Consider the following 17,942-nt stretch of genomic DNA (forward strand, 5'->3'; position numbering starts at 1 on the left):
ATTTGTTAAAGTCTAATTTCATAGATCTGGACTGGAAGATGTACAACTGCACAAAGCCTGTCAGCCAGGTGTGCTTGTTCACTGTGGGTCAACAAACTTGGCTTTGTGCCATCCTGGGACTATAAAAATGAAGGGTGCAGGGGAAAGGGGTATCAAGCACATAGCAGATCACAGCACGTTTGGTGTGATACATCATAAATTGTGAAGGTCTGTATAGTCATTTATACTGAAACAGAATACATGCAATAACTCCCTCCAAAAATGATTCACAAAATAATTTCATAACCATGGCAACATTTCTCTTGATAGATCAAGCCATAGTTGCTAATGGAATTATTATACTTACGGTACTTCTGTGGACTACCTTTTTCTTCTAAGGAGCTCAAGGTGGTGTACATGGTCCTCTTCCTCCCCATTTCATCCTCACAACAACCCTGTGAGGTAGTTTAGTCTAAGATGGCCCAGAGTCACCCAATGAACTTCATGGGTGAATGGGGATTGGAACCCTGGTCACCCAGGTCCTAGCCCAACACTGTAATTGTTACACCACATTGGCTCCTGTTAACAAGTGGTATGAATATTGAAAACACCAACTCTGAAAAATATACCATTATGAACAGAAATGTCTTCAAACAGAAATATTTGTAGAGAACTTTTATTATTTATTCATATTCAAACATTAGACTACTGTAATCTTTCATAAACATAATTCAGACATCTTTATGCTTCATCTTTGGTCATTTGGCACACATTGCAGATCTAGAACATTTCAGCTCTGTATCCTTACATCCCATAGTTTAAAATGATTCTATCTTCTCAGTGGGCTTCATTTTTCTGGTAAACATTAAAAATTCATTTTATCTGGGTACGAATTCCTAATTTCATGGTTGGCTTCATGGTTTGTATAAACAAATATTTTAATAAAAGTATATCGATTTCAAATATTCTCCCTTAATATCTAACATGGCAAGATAGCCCTTCCTTCACTTCCATATGTAACATTTGTCAATAAACATTCTCCTGACTGCCCTGAGATCATTTACTAACAGTATACTAACAGTATAATCTGGTGTTATTAAAAGGAGTCGACTTTCCTTTCCCTTTATATTTTTACATATCTCTTTGGCGATGCAAGTGTCAAAATGCATTGTATTAAAGCTTTACAATTTTAATGAATATTTACAGGGAACACCCTGTTTTAAAAATTTGGAGGGAAACAGCTTACTTGTTCTTATAACACTAGTGGAATTCTGATTTTTATGCCAATTTTTCCTTTGCTAAAATATATTGGCAAAATTCTCTAGAAATTAAAACCATTTCAAGTCTCAACAGCTTTTCTTTAAAATCTTGCAGCGGCATTCTTAAAAATACATCTCTTGACATTCTTATACATATAGATGTACACATAAACACACATACAAGTATTTTTGACATTCAGCATAGCTACGATCACATATAGAAAAGACAATTGTAAAACAATGATCATACTGAAGATTTCCAATACAGTAATGCTCCCTTTGTATAAAACTGGACTGGGACTGGGCACTGCTTGAAAAGCTATGAGGAGGCACATGTTGAAGAGGAAATTTACAGTAAACTTCATGGCTGTAATCTCATAACTTGGTATGACAGTCTTTTAGAAAGGGGGACTTTGTGATTTGTAACAATATCAATGACAGCAAGTTAATGTAAAAAGTTGAAACAACCAAACTTTACTGAACACTGACAGACAGTTGTTTTTTTACAACACAGATCATTTTTTGAACACTACATAAGGCCTCTAACACTAAGGAAGCAGCATAGTTTTTCTTCACAGCAGAATATACTTGTCACTTATCAATATACTGGAAAAAGCACAACGTCTGTTAAGAGCACATCTGTATGCACCTTTAGTCAGTACAGTGTGCCTAATAGGACATAGATATACACTTGAAAAACAGGCGTGCTCAGGATTTCAATAAACTGCTTAAGCAGCAGCCTTGCTGAACCACAAAATTGATGTTATTTTAAAGTCACTAATGTTATTTTAAAATTGCAACTTAAAAAAGACAGAAATGAAAACAAGAACACCACAATAGGGATATTTACGAGTTCTCATCATGGCTTGCTAAAATGTATTCAATACCGTACAACTGGTAATGATGAAGATACTAAGTTTTATGAGAACTGGCTTTTATATAGTGAATCACAGTATTTTCTATTCTTAAAACTACGATCAGGTGAAATACTTATTGCACATACAGATAAATACTCCCTTTACCTAAATTAGTATGTCATTACTGAAAACATTTCCCTAAAAATCTTTGTAAAATACAGGTATATGCTTGTTGTCTGCATTGTCATTTCCATATTGTAGTCACATAATGTGCACTAATAAATGAATAAATTTAACCATAAAGAAATCCTCAGTGGACCAGAAATTATAGGTTTGAAATATCAATTAATGTTTTTTTAATAAAAATATTTCATTTGTAGTTCAGAAAATGTTTTCCACACATGGGATGGAATCTAACAAAGTGTGAGGGACCTCCCTTTCCTCCTCTCCCCTCTGCAAATACTTGTTCACCAGAAATCCAGAGCAGATTGATTCATGGGGAAGGAGAGGAATGAGGAGTCCCAGCGCATAAGCAGGAGTCACTTGTGCAAAGCCACCCATGATTCCCAAAGGAAAAGCAAATCCAACATACAGTACTTCTACTGCAGGGCAGACTGTACCACTGCTCTGATGTTGCAACAAGAAAAAGTAGTAGAACCTATTTCACAGTGCAGTGCTATCTCTATTCAGAATTAAGTCCTATTGAATTGAGTGCTGCTTACTCCCAAATAAGTTGGGGTAGGACTGCAGCCTCAGCTTGCTAAAAGGTCCATACACTTTGTTATTTGTTTTTACATTACAGTTCTTATAATGCATGTAGAATAAAATAACTCTGTTGACCATGATCATGCTCTTAAAAACGTGTTCCCTGATTAGGAGGGATACAAGCTGGGAAACAGAGTGCTGCTTCCTGAACTTTCCCATTCAAATCTCATTGAATCCAATGAGGAAGCCACCCTGTGAATAGATCAAATTATCACTTTAATTAATAACATGTAAAAAGTGACACACAAATTCTCTGTGAAAAAAGGCTTGGTACAGAGGCTTGGTTTGGTTTAAAGTGACAGGAGTGATGCAGCGCTTTTTTCCTGCATAGTTTCAGAAACCATTCTCAGCTATTTATGAAATATATATAATTTAAGCTTAGCCTTCTGGAAAAGTATTTTGGTAACCATACATATGGCTGGCACAATAAATCCATGTTAGAAACCTGTAAACAAATTAATTTACATCAACTTAATGACATCAGAAAATGTTATTCCCCTACTTGAAAATTAATGCTTACATTCATTCTTTCATTCATTGAGTCTAGATTGCAAATCATCCATGATTTTAGATTAATAAGCTTCAAAGAGAGGTATAATTCAATACATTTCACACTGAGAATCACAGATACCTGCAGATTCATATAAGTGTATGTGAAAATAAATCTTCACTTCACACTCCCAGTGTGCAAAAATACTTGTTACATACACATCAACTCCTGGTGTTTTTTATGTAGATTATATTAATGGAAATACAGGTGCAACTATAAGTGTAGCAGAAAGATACACACACTTTCTTGCTGTTTTTATATTCAGGTTGTTTAAACATTCAAAGCAGGATATTTAGTATAATTTACAGAACACTTGCTACCGTGTTTCACAACTCTGTATAGCAGTATCATTTTTTCCATTCCGTATTGTCCACATTTAGTTTTAAAGAGAGTGAAAAGAGTTTATATTTCAGATAGTGTAAGTGTAAACAAGGAACAGAGATCACCCAAAATATTCCTCTGAACTTTGTTTGGTGGTTAATATTCTGATGCTAACCGGTATTAATAATACCATCATAAAGCATTCTGCAGTTCTATCGCTAGTAATTATGTCTCTGATGAGTATACTATGTGTGTGTGTGTGTGTGTATATATATATATATATATATATTTGCTTTCGTAGATTTTCACGGGTACAGGAATGCAGGTTTTGGTGTCCTCGGGTGTCTTCCCGTGTAAAAGTTGGGGTGTCTAGGCGACACCATCCAGTAGCCAATCCATGGTGGCACCTCCGGATGCTGCACCCCCCTGCAATCCCTACACAGATCTGGCTGACACAAGCCACAAAACCACAGCTCGCCCCTATACACGAAGCCAAGCCAGAGCACAACTAAGTACAGTACAGCCATCTTCTCAGGAAAACTCTTCACAAAGTTCAAGAGGTCAAGACACAAAGACTTTAACAACTAATCCACACCTAATGACCCACCTAAGTGGTACTCAGGATATCACTCAAGAAATCACTCAAGATATCTCTCAAGTAATTAAGGAACAAAAGAAGAAAAGGCACACTAGCCTGGGAACTTCCTCTCTGCCCAGAACATTGGAGGCTATACACCACACCCCCTCTACAGTATTTATAGGAACTCAAACACTGAGATCCTGCTCTGTTCCAGTAACAAGAAGCCGAAAGCACCAGCCTGAAGATGACGAGTGAGACCTCGTCGAAACGTCGCCTAGACACCCCAACTTTTACACGGGAAGACACCCGAGGACACCAAAACCTGCATATATATATATATATATATATATATATATATATATATTCTGAAATTACAAAAATAAACTTTAGATTTAGATTACTATATTAAGGTGGATAACCTCCAAAAATATAGTTCTCTATTTCTGCCTGGCATTTGTTATGTAACTTATAGAAGCTAAAGAGTGCAAAAGATGTTGTGAATCAGTTCTGTGCCTAGGAAGGTTCCAGTGATAATCTCTTCCTCTATTTTATGGTGTGCCCTGAGTCCACCTAGATCTGTCCAAAGCTGCAGCTTATTTTCTAAGATATATTGGCCCAACTTTACCAATAGGATACTAGATGTGTTCCACATGTTCATAAAGTGCTCCTTTAGATACCTCTAGAAGAATAGGAAGACCAGAGGAAGATCTCTCATTCCTCTGGTGTACTACCTGCTGCTTCCCAAGTCAAACATGAGACTCATCCAGGTCAATATCAGTCTGTCCCACCTCAACCTGCGTGTAGCTGAACTGGCTGGAAAGTAGGGGATTCTCTGTCCCATTGTCTTCACTAATGTGAAGGACAGTGTCTTCATGCTGCAGTAAGCTGGTGGTTTCAAGGCCTGCAAAATCCTCAGTGTCAGAAAGTTCTGTGGGTGGAGGGGTACTGTGAGCTGGTGCTGGCTTTTGCTCCACATTCTCATCCTTTTTTTTATCCTCAGCAGAAGCCGTCACATTCTAAAATGAAGAAAGGTTATTGCAGATAAACATTACCCTGCAACTATCCTTAAAACGATCAAATTCCAATGGCTGCAATCCAACCCCCAGCCGCCCTCGTGGGTGGCAAGGCTGCACACACATCTGAAACCCTGCCACTTATGTTGCTGGCCAGGGTGAAAAGTGTTACGATATGGATGCAATGCAGCTGCAAAATGCTAGCTTGAAAAGTAAACATGATGGGAATGTTGGGACTGCCCGTGGGAATCAGAGGGACAGTCAATTCACAGTGCGAAGCACCAGAATTAGCTCAGAGTGTAATATGAGCTCTTCCGTTTATTCCTGTCCAGGAAGTGCAGGAAGTTTTCGTCACTAGACTGCTGGAGCTTGAAGAGAGCAGTCATTTTTTTTGTAATGCTGCAAAGACAGAAATAAAGGCATGTAAATACGTTTCTGTCTATCTCTTTCCCCTGCCCGGGGGGGGGGGGCAGGAAAGAGGGGGGTTTTCTTCTCACGCTGAGAAGGATCGCCTATTGCGACCTAGCCTGGATCTTGCTGGGGAATGCAGCCAGGGAGGTCAACAGGGAATCATGCCGGGTGCCTGGGAGAGTTGCCAGTTTCTCCTGATAAAGGCTTGACTTCCAACAACATTACCCTGCAACTATCCTTAAAACGATCAAATTCCGATGGCTGCAATCCAACCCCCAGCCGCCCTCGTGGGTGGCAAGGCTGCACACACATCTGAAACCCTGCCACTTATGTTGCTGGCCAGGGTGAAAAGTGGGGCAGGCATATTGTGAGCTGACTCCGCAATAAGACCTGGACCAGTCTTGATGTCATTGCATGATGGCAGCAAGGACAGCTCAGCCCCTCTCTGCACCTGGAATGCCCTGGTTTGGGGCTGCCACTTTGGGGGTCCTGCCACATTCAGTGAGCAAAACAGGTCACTCCATGCTGGAAGAGTGATGCTGGTGCCAATGGACCTTGACACCTCAAATTTCAGTGGGGCCCTGTGCAATGCCAAAATCCAGTATCCTGCTCCGCCTCTCACTTTCCATTGGACTTCATAGCTGTGGTGCCTGCTGAGGCAGCCGAGGAGCACTGTGCCTGGTGCAGCAGTACTGTGTTGATATTTTGCTCTTTGTGTCCTGGACTGTATGGATTTCTGTGGGATTATTAGACATTTTGTAGGCACTGTAATGTCACTTTTGTAAGTCGTTTTAGAAATACAAGAGACTGGGGAATTAACATTTGAGTGGTTCCCATGCATTACTGTAACTAGATAAATAATAAAATATATATTTATGGAAATATATTCAAATATGTGCACAAAGAGAGGAAAGGCATAAGGGAACAGAAAGAACAGAGGACTATCTTAAGATAGAATGAGAAAATAAATAGCAAACATGTATGCAGAGTAGGGGTGGGCAAATATGTCAATCTCAGTTTCTCCCAGTTTATAATTTTTCCAGTATGATGTTCAATTTTCCATATTTCTATATCAGTTTGCATTTTTTTAAAGTCCTCATGAAAATTGCCAGCATCTTTGTTCCAATTTCTCCTCCTACATACATTTATATGAAATTTTGCCTAATATACACATTTTTGCAAAGCAGTTTCCTCTAAGCTAATGCATTTATGTACTGTCCAGTCACAGATATGCATTTATATGCACACTTCGCCATTGTATATGCATTTTTGTACAAATACACATTATTTGGCTGGAGAATTGAATTGCAAGATTCAGGTAGTGTGAATTTCAAAGGATAGCCGTGTTTCAGTTTGCATAGTATTTCAGAAAATGTAAATTTGGTAAGTAAGCCTTTAAATGCAAATTGAATCAAATTTTCCACCATCCCTAATGGGAACAGAAGAATAAACTGTGACAAGCAAGCAAACACACTTTTCCCAGTAGATTACCTGACTGGAGGAGACTTGACTATGGAGATCTGCCACAGTAACAGCAGGTGAGGGAGGCAGAGTGGATCTGTTTGCAGCTTCCTGCTTGCTACCGTCTGAAGGGCTGCTCTTTTTGCTGCTTTGCTGCTGGGCTGCAATTGGTGCTGGATCCGGCTTTGATGTCAATGCCTCGGATTTAGCTTCAGTGAAGGTTACAGATCGTTTTTGATCAACTGCAGAATTAGACCATAAGCAGCAGTGGATGTACCACCACACGCATTTGAAAATGAATTCTGGAACCATTTCATGGCCTGAATGCCTACCTTCTGCCTAGGGATGGATGAACCAGACTGACCTGTCCTGGTTCCATAAATGGATGTCTTATGGATATGCTTTATCCCACCCTGTTCCAGATGAGATTTTTTACAGGGTATTTCCAGGGAAATCCTTTAAAAAAAAACCCTGAATAAAAACACTCACGAAAAGACACATGAAAATGAGGAGTGCTTACAAGGTGAACTGAAAGATTATTCTCCAGGTGGCGCAACAGGAGATAGATAGATAGATAGATAGATAGATAGATAGATAGATAGATAGATAGATGATAGACAGACAAACAGATAGATAGATAGATGATAGATAGATAGATAGATAGATAGATAGATAGATAGATATAGATGATAGATAGATAGATGATAGATGATAGATAGATAGATGATAGATAGATAGAGATAGATATATAAATATATAGCTATATATTTGTATATCTCTACCTATCTATCTCTGTCTGTCTGTCTGTCTATTAGTATAGTGCCTTTAAGGAAATTATGTGCAGTTGCTTCTTGCACCATTTAAAAAGTGTTTTGACTTGGTACAGCAGAGGTGCTGCCCTTTGAAGCTGGTCAACACAACTTTAGTGTTAAGAAAAGAGAAAGAGCAATCCCTCAGTTCTCCTCAATACAATGATTAAACTGGCCATTGGAAAAGTTTGTCAATCTGCAGACTAAACCACAATTCTGAGACTTGCCCTATGGAATGAATGAAGTGGTGTTCACACCAAAATCTAGCCTGAATTGAAATCCTCTGACATGCCTATTTCCAGCCCCTTGTTTTCAATCAGTAAATCAATCAATTTATTTTTATGTCATCTTTTCATGGAACAGGCCAAGGTGGCTCACAACAAATCAAAATAAAATAATACATAATTTGATAATCAGTACAGTAGCACACAGGAAAAAACATCATCATGCTTTGTTCCTGCTCCAGAATGAAAATCCCCAATACAGATTAAAATAAATAAATAAATACAGATAGGAAACAATAAATTAGCATCCGGATCCTAAACAAGTTTATTGCAAGTAATTGCAATAGAGATTAATAGAGATAACTTTCACGATAGGAGGAGGAACTTAGGTTACAACTGACCCCCACATAAATTGCAGAGAATTTCCCTGCCTTTCCTTCAAAGTGTATCACTGAACCACAACATGAATGGAGAGAAATAGTTGGCCAACACTGCCCACCTTTAGATGGCAGTTTGGATTTCTGGACCTACAGCAGCAATGCCATTCCATCTCCACAATGAGCACAGCAAACATTATCCCATCTTTTATAAGACATGATCTTATGTTGAATCATATTCTTAAGCTCCACATTTACTCCACACAGGCACACAAGTGGCTGTGTACCTGGATCATTTTCTGATACAGGTGGAAAGTACCATTTTGTTTTTGAGAGGAAAGAGAAGGTAGTAGAGTTTTGGGTGAGCACATAGCACTGCACCTGGGAGAGTGCTCAAAATCTGCTTTTGAGGGTTGGAGGGCTCTTCAGCAGATTTTATGGGTGCGAAGCAGGCAGTGAGGAAGCGAGCACCCTGTTACATGTGCAGAGGTTCACTAGCTCACCACTGCTTTCCTCACCAGGAGCTTTAAAAAATGAAACCACAGCATTGGAAAAATGTTTCCTTACCAGTTGGTTTTGCTTTGGGCTGTATGCTTCTACGTGTGGTAGAAAGACGTGCACCATGACGGCTGCGAGGTTCCGTCTGTGTTTTCTGACGTGATAAAAGAGGCCTTCTTAGCTGCAAAGCATTGAAGGAACAAAGTTAGAAATACAATAATGTGGTTCTGCAATACATCTCACTTGACAGTAAGCCTGCAACATATGTGGGAGTTATGTTCTGCGGATTGTGCCTAAAGAGCTTAAATCACATATCGTCAAAACCTTTTACATTCGATGGCAAGTGGGATTGCCAAAGTCATACCCCTTTTATTTATTAATTTTTTGCCGTGCACATAAAGCTGAATGCTCACAAGTTAAATGTGAGCTACTGTATAGCCCTATTTTTTCAGTAGATACATTTATTTTGTTTTCTATATTTGATCTAACAAGGCAGGTGAACAAAATTGTACCTTTTAGAATTTTACTTGATAATATGAGAACAAGGGAGACACTATTTAATATGGTCTTGTTATTGCTAGGACAGATTAGATAATCTCTCACCATGTCCTGCATTTTTTTAAAAAGTGTCTGAGATTTTTAATGCAGATAATGAAAATGAAATGCAGTGATTAAACATGTGCTCCTAAGGGCTGTACACTCCTCCTTGTTGTCTTGTTGGAACAATGCAATCTCTACACAGAAACAGGCATACATCACAATCAGTTTCATAAACCCAATGCTTAACATTGATATGGTCTACTTCGTTTTCAAGCAAATTCTACTGAACAAAATGTAACCAATTATTTCATCCAATAGGCTACCAACGTATTATGAACTTACCTGCCTCAAGCCTCTTTTTCTCCCTAATGGTTGCTGTAGAAGAAGATTGTGGTGTCCAGGTTCACTCTGCACGCTTGCTACCCTGTTAAGTGTTAAAAGCATTATCACTACTGTAGAAGAACATATACAAGAGACTTGTTTTATTGCAGACGTTGCTAAACATATTGATAAAATAGCTTCCAAGATCACATCACCTCTGAAGGTAATGGGAGAGTATCTGTTAGGTTTGGAATTAGGATATGAAGAGTATTAGGATAAAAAGAGTAATGACATTCAAGAGTAGGGCATATATTGGAAAGTATCAGTCTCGCAAACTGAACTCAAAATCATGCAATAATACATCCCATTATACAATGGCCATTCTGCTCCCCATGCCATGAAGGATGAAGGCAAGTCAATAAAAGGATTTCATTTTATGATCCTAATGTCTTTTTTTTTTTTTCCAGACACTAGGCAACAGTTGGAAACACACATTTTCCTTCCTGTTAGATTTTTAATTTACCGCTTAATCATTTATAATTTTAGTTCAGAAGGTGAATGATGAACACATTTGACAAAGCATTAATTCATGTCATGGGCACAAGACTTAATGGAAAAAGTTATCACATTGAGCACATACTTGCAGGCTCAAGTTTCTTTGTGGATAGTGATTAACATAAGCACTAGTCCTAGAAAAAGCATTATCATGGTCTTCAAAAAATGAATTTAACAGACTCAACAGAAAGCAAATTTTCTGAATTGAGAACAAACATAGTTCCATAATTAAGCAGGCACAAAACCCTACTGCAGCACTCATCTGCAAACTAGAACAATGTCTCCCTGTCTGTTTCCATTACTTTATAGTATAAAGTTTATACCATCCAATAAGAACTGTTCATATAACAGGGAATGCCTGCCAGTATTCTAGTTGAAAGAACAGCAATATGAAGACAATTTCAGTAGTAGATAGTACTTTGCCATTGTCTGATTACAGTACATTTTAATTCTGTCCCTTATACATCTCCTTAACAAGCCTTGACATGCATTATTCAGTATTTGACTTTGAAATAGATTTTGCTGATGTCTGGACTGAAAAAGGCTCCCCACCCCCATCTTCCCTAACTTTGATGGATACTTATGGTTCTTGTTTATTGCAGCTTAAGAAATTGAACCAAATAAAGCAACATTTATAAGTTATCAAAATTCTAATGGTCTTGGAGCACATCAGCAACAATAGTGCTATTGATCTTACGCCAGAGGAAGAATTAATGCTTCGTATTTATGTGGTGTATATGTTCTTTGATCTATCTCTCACCTAGTGCTGGGCAGAAGTCTTCAGTCCAATGATTTTTGCAAGCTGGGGCATGGGGTGGAGAGATGCTCTTTGAAAATTAATTAATCTTGGGGGAGGGTTTGGAATTTTCAGAGAAGAATCTTAAATATAGAGTGGCTGACCCTTCCAAAATGGTCAAAGGGAATCTCTTCTGCCAAGTTGAAATGTAAGGGTTGTAACTAAGATGGCAAGGAATAGATCCGTTGGACTCTCTGTACTGTCATACTGGACCCAGGTTGGCTTAGCTCCTCCTAGTGCTTGAAGGAAGGAACGTCATCCCTTCTCAGGAACCTTTTTGTAGCTTGCCCCTGGAAGCAAGCCAAAATAAAGGAAGGAAACACAGGACCCATAAAGAGAACAGCCACACACTGCATATAGGCACTTCAAACCAATTTAGGTAGCTCAGGCAGGCAGCCGAAATGAGCCACATAGAGTGTGGCCCCTGGGTCTAGTATGACAGCATGAGAAAACAACAACCCTTCTCTCCCAATGGATCCCGCTAGAGGTAAAGAGTATCACTAAGGAAAATTCCAGCCAAGTGCGGAGACTCTCTTACATAGCATTTGTCCTAGAACAAAATTCTCTAGATGGACCATTAAGAAATAGCTTTAATCCTATCTGTAGCCCTGTCCAGGCACTGAAGAGCTGGCAAGTTGAGAGAACAGTAGGTCCCACCCCTCTGTTGTGTTCCCTGATTATGCAGAGTTCTATGTATATCGCCCCACGGCAGCAGACTCCCTGAAGCAGATCCCCTCCAATCCACAGAGGGTAGCAGAATAAGCGAACAGATCCCTCCAGTCTCTACATGCAACTCTAATCATGCGATGGCTTTAACACCCAGATATGGCTACTGTACGAAGCTGCAAGCAGATTACTTTGGTAGGGAAGACCTGCCTCAGAAGATGCAAGTAAGTAATTTTAAGTAACACTTCAGTGAACTTCCAAAGATTTTGAAACCATCTAGTAAACCACCGGCTAAAAAAAGGTCTCCCATATTATTGAAATTAGTACATGTGACTAAAATGATTAATAGGAACCTGACAGATGCTGCACAGGTTTAATTAATGCATTGCAGCAACTTGTTTGCTGGAAGTGTAATTAAAAACTAAAATTTTGAACTCACTATGTAATAAATATAGCCAGGGATGCCACTTGAGTAAAATATTGGGAGGGGGGTGTCATGCATCACGACGTGGTACATGAACACCATTTGAAAGGCAATGCCCACTAACTTTTGGGGGCCCTGGCCCCCTCAGATATTTTATTGGGGGGCTGAAGACCCTTCGGCCCCTAGGAGTTGGCTCGTATGAATATAGCTAAACAGTTCCTGACAAATAGTCATTCAGGTCAAGATTCACTTAATGAACCCAGTAAGGCAAAGCAGTGCCCTGTGCAAGGCTTTCTGCTTGCACATTGGGGCTTTCCCTTCTCTCCTACTCCTGTGCCTCTGAAATAAGCTTGGGGTGTGTCTGCTGGGGGAACCCCCAGAACAGTGCACAGGAGTGATGGTGTTTGCACAGAAGGAATGCTTGCAATAGCACAACGCTGAATTTCTTCCTCAGTTTCCACATGAAGATCTCCAAAGGATAAAATTCAATAGTTTATATTTTCACGTATTTAAAGGGGTTAGTGAAAAGTTTTGGGTATTTTCCCTAAACCTATCTTCTTGCAGCTTAAAACTTTTCCTTTTGTCTTACCTGGCATCAAAGAAGATGAGAGAACTGTTGACACAGTCTTCAAAGCATTTAAATACTGTTATAATCTATTCAATGAGTTTTTCTATAGTTCCATTTAGTTAAAATGGTCCTTTACTCATTATTGTCCTTCTCTTGCTTCCCTGAACTTTGTGTAGCAGTCCAGTCCTAACAGTCACTCATCTTAAGAGATCCTACAACAGTTATGGTATTGTGGCAGCAGTCATTATGAGCTGCATTATGATTTGAATGCCACAGCAGGATCAATGGTTAGTATTCTAGCAAGGGCCACCATTACATTACATGGTGTTTAATACATAGCAACAAAAATACTTAAAAATCACTGTCTCCCATTAACACTGATGTGTTATGTAGAAATAGAAATAGAAATAGAGCCCTTTGTTGAGAAGAGAAGAGAAGAGAAGAGAAGAGAAGAGAAGAGAAGAGAAGAGAAGACTCTTATCTGATAACTAGTAAAAGCTACAAAGACACGGACAAAGTCCTGCAACAGATAATCTAGGAGTTTGGTGTGACAAGTTTTATTTCACATGGAACCCGCCCCCCCCCCCGCTTTTTTTTTTGCCAATAAAGGTTACTAGTAATCAATAGTCTCAACTGAACTAGGGTTGCTGCACGTTTGACTTGCAGGCCTGATAATGAAGAACAAGGAACAGGAATGGAGGGGGAGAGAACTGAGGATGAGTAAGGAAAGACAGTGAATATAGGGAGCAGGTTGTTCCCAGCACAGACACTGACATACAGGTAGGGTAAACACTGTACCTAGAGAGGCTGCCCTCAGCTGCCAGGCCTTGGGAGTCATCGAGGACATTAGGTTCACTGCAGGAGGGGTGGGGAAGTGAAGCATTTAGGGAAGAAAATATGTTTTTAAAGCATGCAACCGTCTCTGTGTTCAAAGAAAAGAAGTATCAGAAGGATAGTAAAGGGAAAAAATAACAGTAAAGTTGGTCTCAAAGCTGACTCACTGAAGTTAGGGTCAAACTAGATTTTTGGTTAATGTGTAGACAGCAACTATATTGTGGTGGTTAAAAATGTAATACAACACATGTTGTATATGTGCACTGGGACACTGTTTATCCATTACCTACTTAGCTTTTTGTTTGTTTGTTTTTAACTGCTAAAATTAGCATTGGGAAAAAGCTCCCATTGGCACCAGCAGCATCTTCCCCTCCCCCAAAGCTACCTGCAGCAGGGTGGTGCAATTTTCATGTGGATCATAAGTGGAAAGAGAAGGGTTAAACCTCCCCATTCCCTATAGTTCAGATGAAAATTGGGATCCCACCACACTTTACATTACGTTATTTTTTAAAACCCAGTTATAGTTGCCGACTATCCATTGAACATGATGTGCAGTTTGACCCCTAGAACCAATACCTGGACAGAAGACTTGCTTTTTACTCTAACGGGTGTCCTATAGACAGAAGTTATGATGCAAAGAAATATCCTGATTTTTACAATACATCACAATTAGGTGGCATTGTAATAAAAGAAATGAGGATGGAGTGATCTTCAAACCCTCGTGTCCCGTTTTTATTCTATTTACTGTCTTTCTTTTCAGACCCCCTTTCTCCTCAACATCATTTTACAGGACAGCATTCCTCTGGACAGCCATGACCAGATAGGCACCAAAGCTTCTCATATGTTTTGGACTCAACCCCCTTCTCATTTTAAACTTACCCATGAGGCCCACTCATTCCAACATTATTTTTCCCACAAGTAAGGAACCCTAAGAGCCTCACACACAGCTGAATGAGGGCGACCTGCTCCTGTAGGTAAGGGTATGTGGAATGGAAGACCAGTGTAATATTGGAACCTAAAGAACCTCACTTTCCCCACCACCACCTCCCCCCAAAACATGCACAGGAAAACATAGTTAAACACTAAGCTCCTTTTTCTGTAGCTCAGGCTGTGGCAATGGGGCAGCCACCTGCACAAATATCATGTGGGTCAGTAAGAGCCTTCTGTCACAGAGCCTGTTCATCTCCTACAGTCAGAGCCTCTCCTATCAAGGCTAGATCTCTGCTAATAAAACTAAGGACTCGCTACAGGGTGCCAAATAGCCAAGTACACTGCAGTAGCGTTCTTGGTTCCCTCCTTGATATTTTGGGCTGGAAATATCAAGCCTGTTCATCTCCTACAGTCAGAGCCTCTCCTATCAAGGCTTCACTGCTGCAAGATCCTCATGGGCAGAGCCAGGATTTATGTTAGGGAGGTCAGAACGGGGGGGGGGGGACGGGGGGGGGCAGAACCAAACTATCTGTGATGCAGTTGCTCAGTTAGTTAAGTATTTTTATTTATTTACAGTGGTACCTCGGGTCATTCCGGAGGTCCGTTCTTAACCTGAAACTCTTCTTAACCTGAAGCACCACTTTAGCTAATGGGGCCTCCCGCTGCTGCCGCGCCGCCGAAGCACGATTTCTGTTCTCATCCTGAAGCAAAGTTCTTAACCCAAGGTAATATTTCTGGGTTAGCGGAGTCTGTAACCTGAAGCGTCTGTAACCCGAGGTACCACTGTACTTGATTTAGGTGGTGCAGCTGCACCATGGCTAAGCCCTTGGCTGCTTCCATGAAACTTTATGCCTCACCTGCCGCCTTCTGCCAAGCGTCTCTCCCCCCAGGGATGTGTGGGAGTGCTGTCTGCAATATCAAACCTGATTTTTTTTTCCAGGAGGAAGGCTCAGCCTGCTTCAGAATCTCTTCCTCCTTTGGAGCCCTGAAGACTCTCCAGGGGACGAGGGCTCTCCTGTTCACTTTGCCTTACAGTAATGCACCATGACCAAAGCAGTTGCAAATATTAGTGTGCCTTTACGTTCTCACCAGTTAATCAATTATTTTTTGAGCAATCCACCAATTAAACTTTGCAGTTTTAGTAAATACACTTTTCAAGCGCTACCAGGCTAATGATGTCATAGCATACAAGTGTGATTTACAGTACAGCAAAACATTAGTAGAACTGTTACAAATAGCTTTACAGCTGAACTTAATTTAGGCAAGTTCTTAAGGTGGAAAGCTTATAGCCCTGTCAATAGACAATGACTGCTCTTTCTTTCACAGTTGTCAGCCATCAAGGATTGTTTCTGATGACCAAACTAGGTGAGACACAGGAGAAACGTGATAAGCATTTCTTGTGCATCCACCAGGGGGAGAACATAAACTGAATCAGGTCCATGGCACTAGGGCAGAGGTCGGCAACCTTTTTCAGCTGTGGGCTGGTCCAGCGTCCCTCAGACCATGTGGTGGGCCAGACTATATTGGGGGGGGGGAATGAACAAATTCCTATGCCCCACAAATAATCCAGAGATGCATTTTAAATAAAAGGACACATTCTACTCATGTAAAAACGCACTGATTCCCGGACCGTCCGCGTGCCGGATTGAGAAGGCGATTGGGCCACATCCAGCCCCAGGGCCTTAGGTTGCCTACCTCTGCACTAGGGGAAGGTTTCTCTAAGAGTTTATCTACACTGACCTTTTGCCCCGCTCATGCCACACAGGCCAGCACTTTAAAGCACTGCGTTGGGGTTTTCACTCTTTAATGCTGAAGTCCAACAAACAGCAATTCAGCTTTTCTGCAGAATGCCATGTGCTCTGATTCAGCTTGAAAAAGCGAGTTTTCATGGGGAAAGCTCCGGAGCATGGATCATGCCCAGAAAGCGCAGAAGAAAGGTAAGTCCGGGAAAGCCCTATTCCTCCCCCGTGTTCTCTCTCTTAAGAGAAAACATACAGGCACCAATGCTCAACACGTGCATTAAGTGGCCCCAAGAGCGACTGCAAATTGGTATGGATTTCACGTGATGGCAGCATGGTTGCAAAAACTTTCCGTTTCATGTTGCATCTTTCTGCCTTACTTTTTCACTATGCATAAGCAGTTGAGAGAGAAAAAAACCTGGCTAATTACTGTGTCAATTTATCACCATGTCAACTGGTTCTCTAAATCCACTGTAAGAAAACAAGACTAGGCTATGGAGGGGGAATACTGGGGATCAGTATCAATTTATTTTCCAATGATTGCCAAGTGAATATAAAAGTTGGGCTACCGCTAGATTTAAAACCCCCAAATTCTCTCTCTCTTGCATACACGCCCCCCCACACCCATGCACCATGAGCACAGTTAGCTTTTCCTATGTCAGCAGGTATGGGACAGTTCATGGTTACACATTCTTACTGTCTAAAATCTCACTTTACATTTTAAAGTCATCCTAATGTTCTCAATATGCCACACACCATAGTGCCTAAAGTTCTGTGCAAATGCAACAAAAGAACATTTAGTTCAAAAAGTAGGACCCCTTAGCTGTAGGACCATAGAAGTAGCTCAGCTACTTCTCAGCTAGATGGACAGATCTGTCCAAGATAGTGATCCATATGTTTTTATTTTTTTTTAATGTTGCATTCACAAGCACCTTCAGGTGAGGCTCTGATTTAGCAGAACATATCTGTAACTTAGACTAGGTCATGGAATGGAAAGTTAACAAGAACAACAATCTCTCTTCAAATTACCTATTCCTCACTAATAAGTATCAAGGAAAACATGTATAAGTTTCTAATACGTAGGATTAAAACAGTAGTTCCTACACCATACACATTTTAACATAAAGCCAATGTTGCATTGCCTCATTTCTAATTTTATTTGACCTTGTGACAACTCTTCTTCTCCAAACACCCATGTGTTGAACACTATATTATACCTTCGTAATTTCTGCTCTTGTGAGAGATGTCAGGAAGTGTGAAATAGCCCGTATTGTTACCTTTGGCTGGGTAACATGCCCACCTCAGCCTGAGGTGCAGACATGCTGGAGAGATGGCTGGAGAATCGCCTCCTCCCAATGGCACCCATGAGGTATGCTTCTTGTTCACTTACCACACTGGGCATGCTCACGGAATCATCTAGAGGGGGTAGGATGAAGAATCTCTCACATGATGTTTTAATATCTGC

General features: G+C 40.3%; 1 protein-coding gene across 1 annotated transcript in view; it reads right to left on the bottom strand.

Annotated features, from left to right (window-relative positions):
* Nucleotides 1–4,639: 4,639 nt before the first annotated feature.
* UNC80 (unc-80 homolog, NALCN channel complex subunit) overlaps nucleotides 4,640–17,942 on the bottom strand; it is a 162,193-nt gene continuing 148,890 nt past the window's right edge. Inside the window, exons 57-62 of the mRNA XM_081879748.1 lie at nucleotides 17,755–17,893; nucleotides 13,773–13,829; nucleotides 9,987–10,068; nucleotides 9,174–9,285; nucleotides 7,227–7,438; nucleotides 4,640–5,327 (exon numbers count right to left, since the gene is read on the bottom strand). Of these exons, the coding sequence (XP_081735874.1) occupies nucleotides 5,058–5,327; nucleotides 7,227–7,438; nucleotides 9,174–9,285; nucleotides 9,987–10,068; nucleotides 13,773–13,829; nucleotides 17,755–17,893 (872 nt within the window). The 3' untranslated portion in view covers nucleotides 4,640–5,057. The remainder of the gene's footprint in view (nucleotides 5,328–7,226; nucleotides 7,439–9,173; nucleotides 9,286–9,986; nucleotides 10,069–13,772; nucleotides 13,830–17,754; nucleotides 17,894–17,942) is intronic.

The sequence above is a fragment of the Podarcis erhardii genome (genome assembly GCF_964252035.2).
Source record: "Podarcis erhardii genome assembly, chromosome: 1".
In the NCBI taxonomy this organism is placed as follows: domain Eukaryota; kingdom Metazoa; phylum Chordata; class Lepidosauria; order Squamata; family Lacertidae; genus Podarcis; species Podarcis erhardii.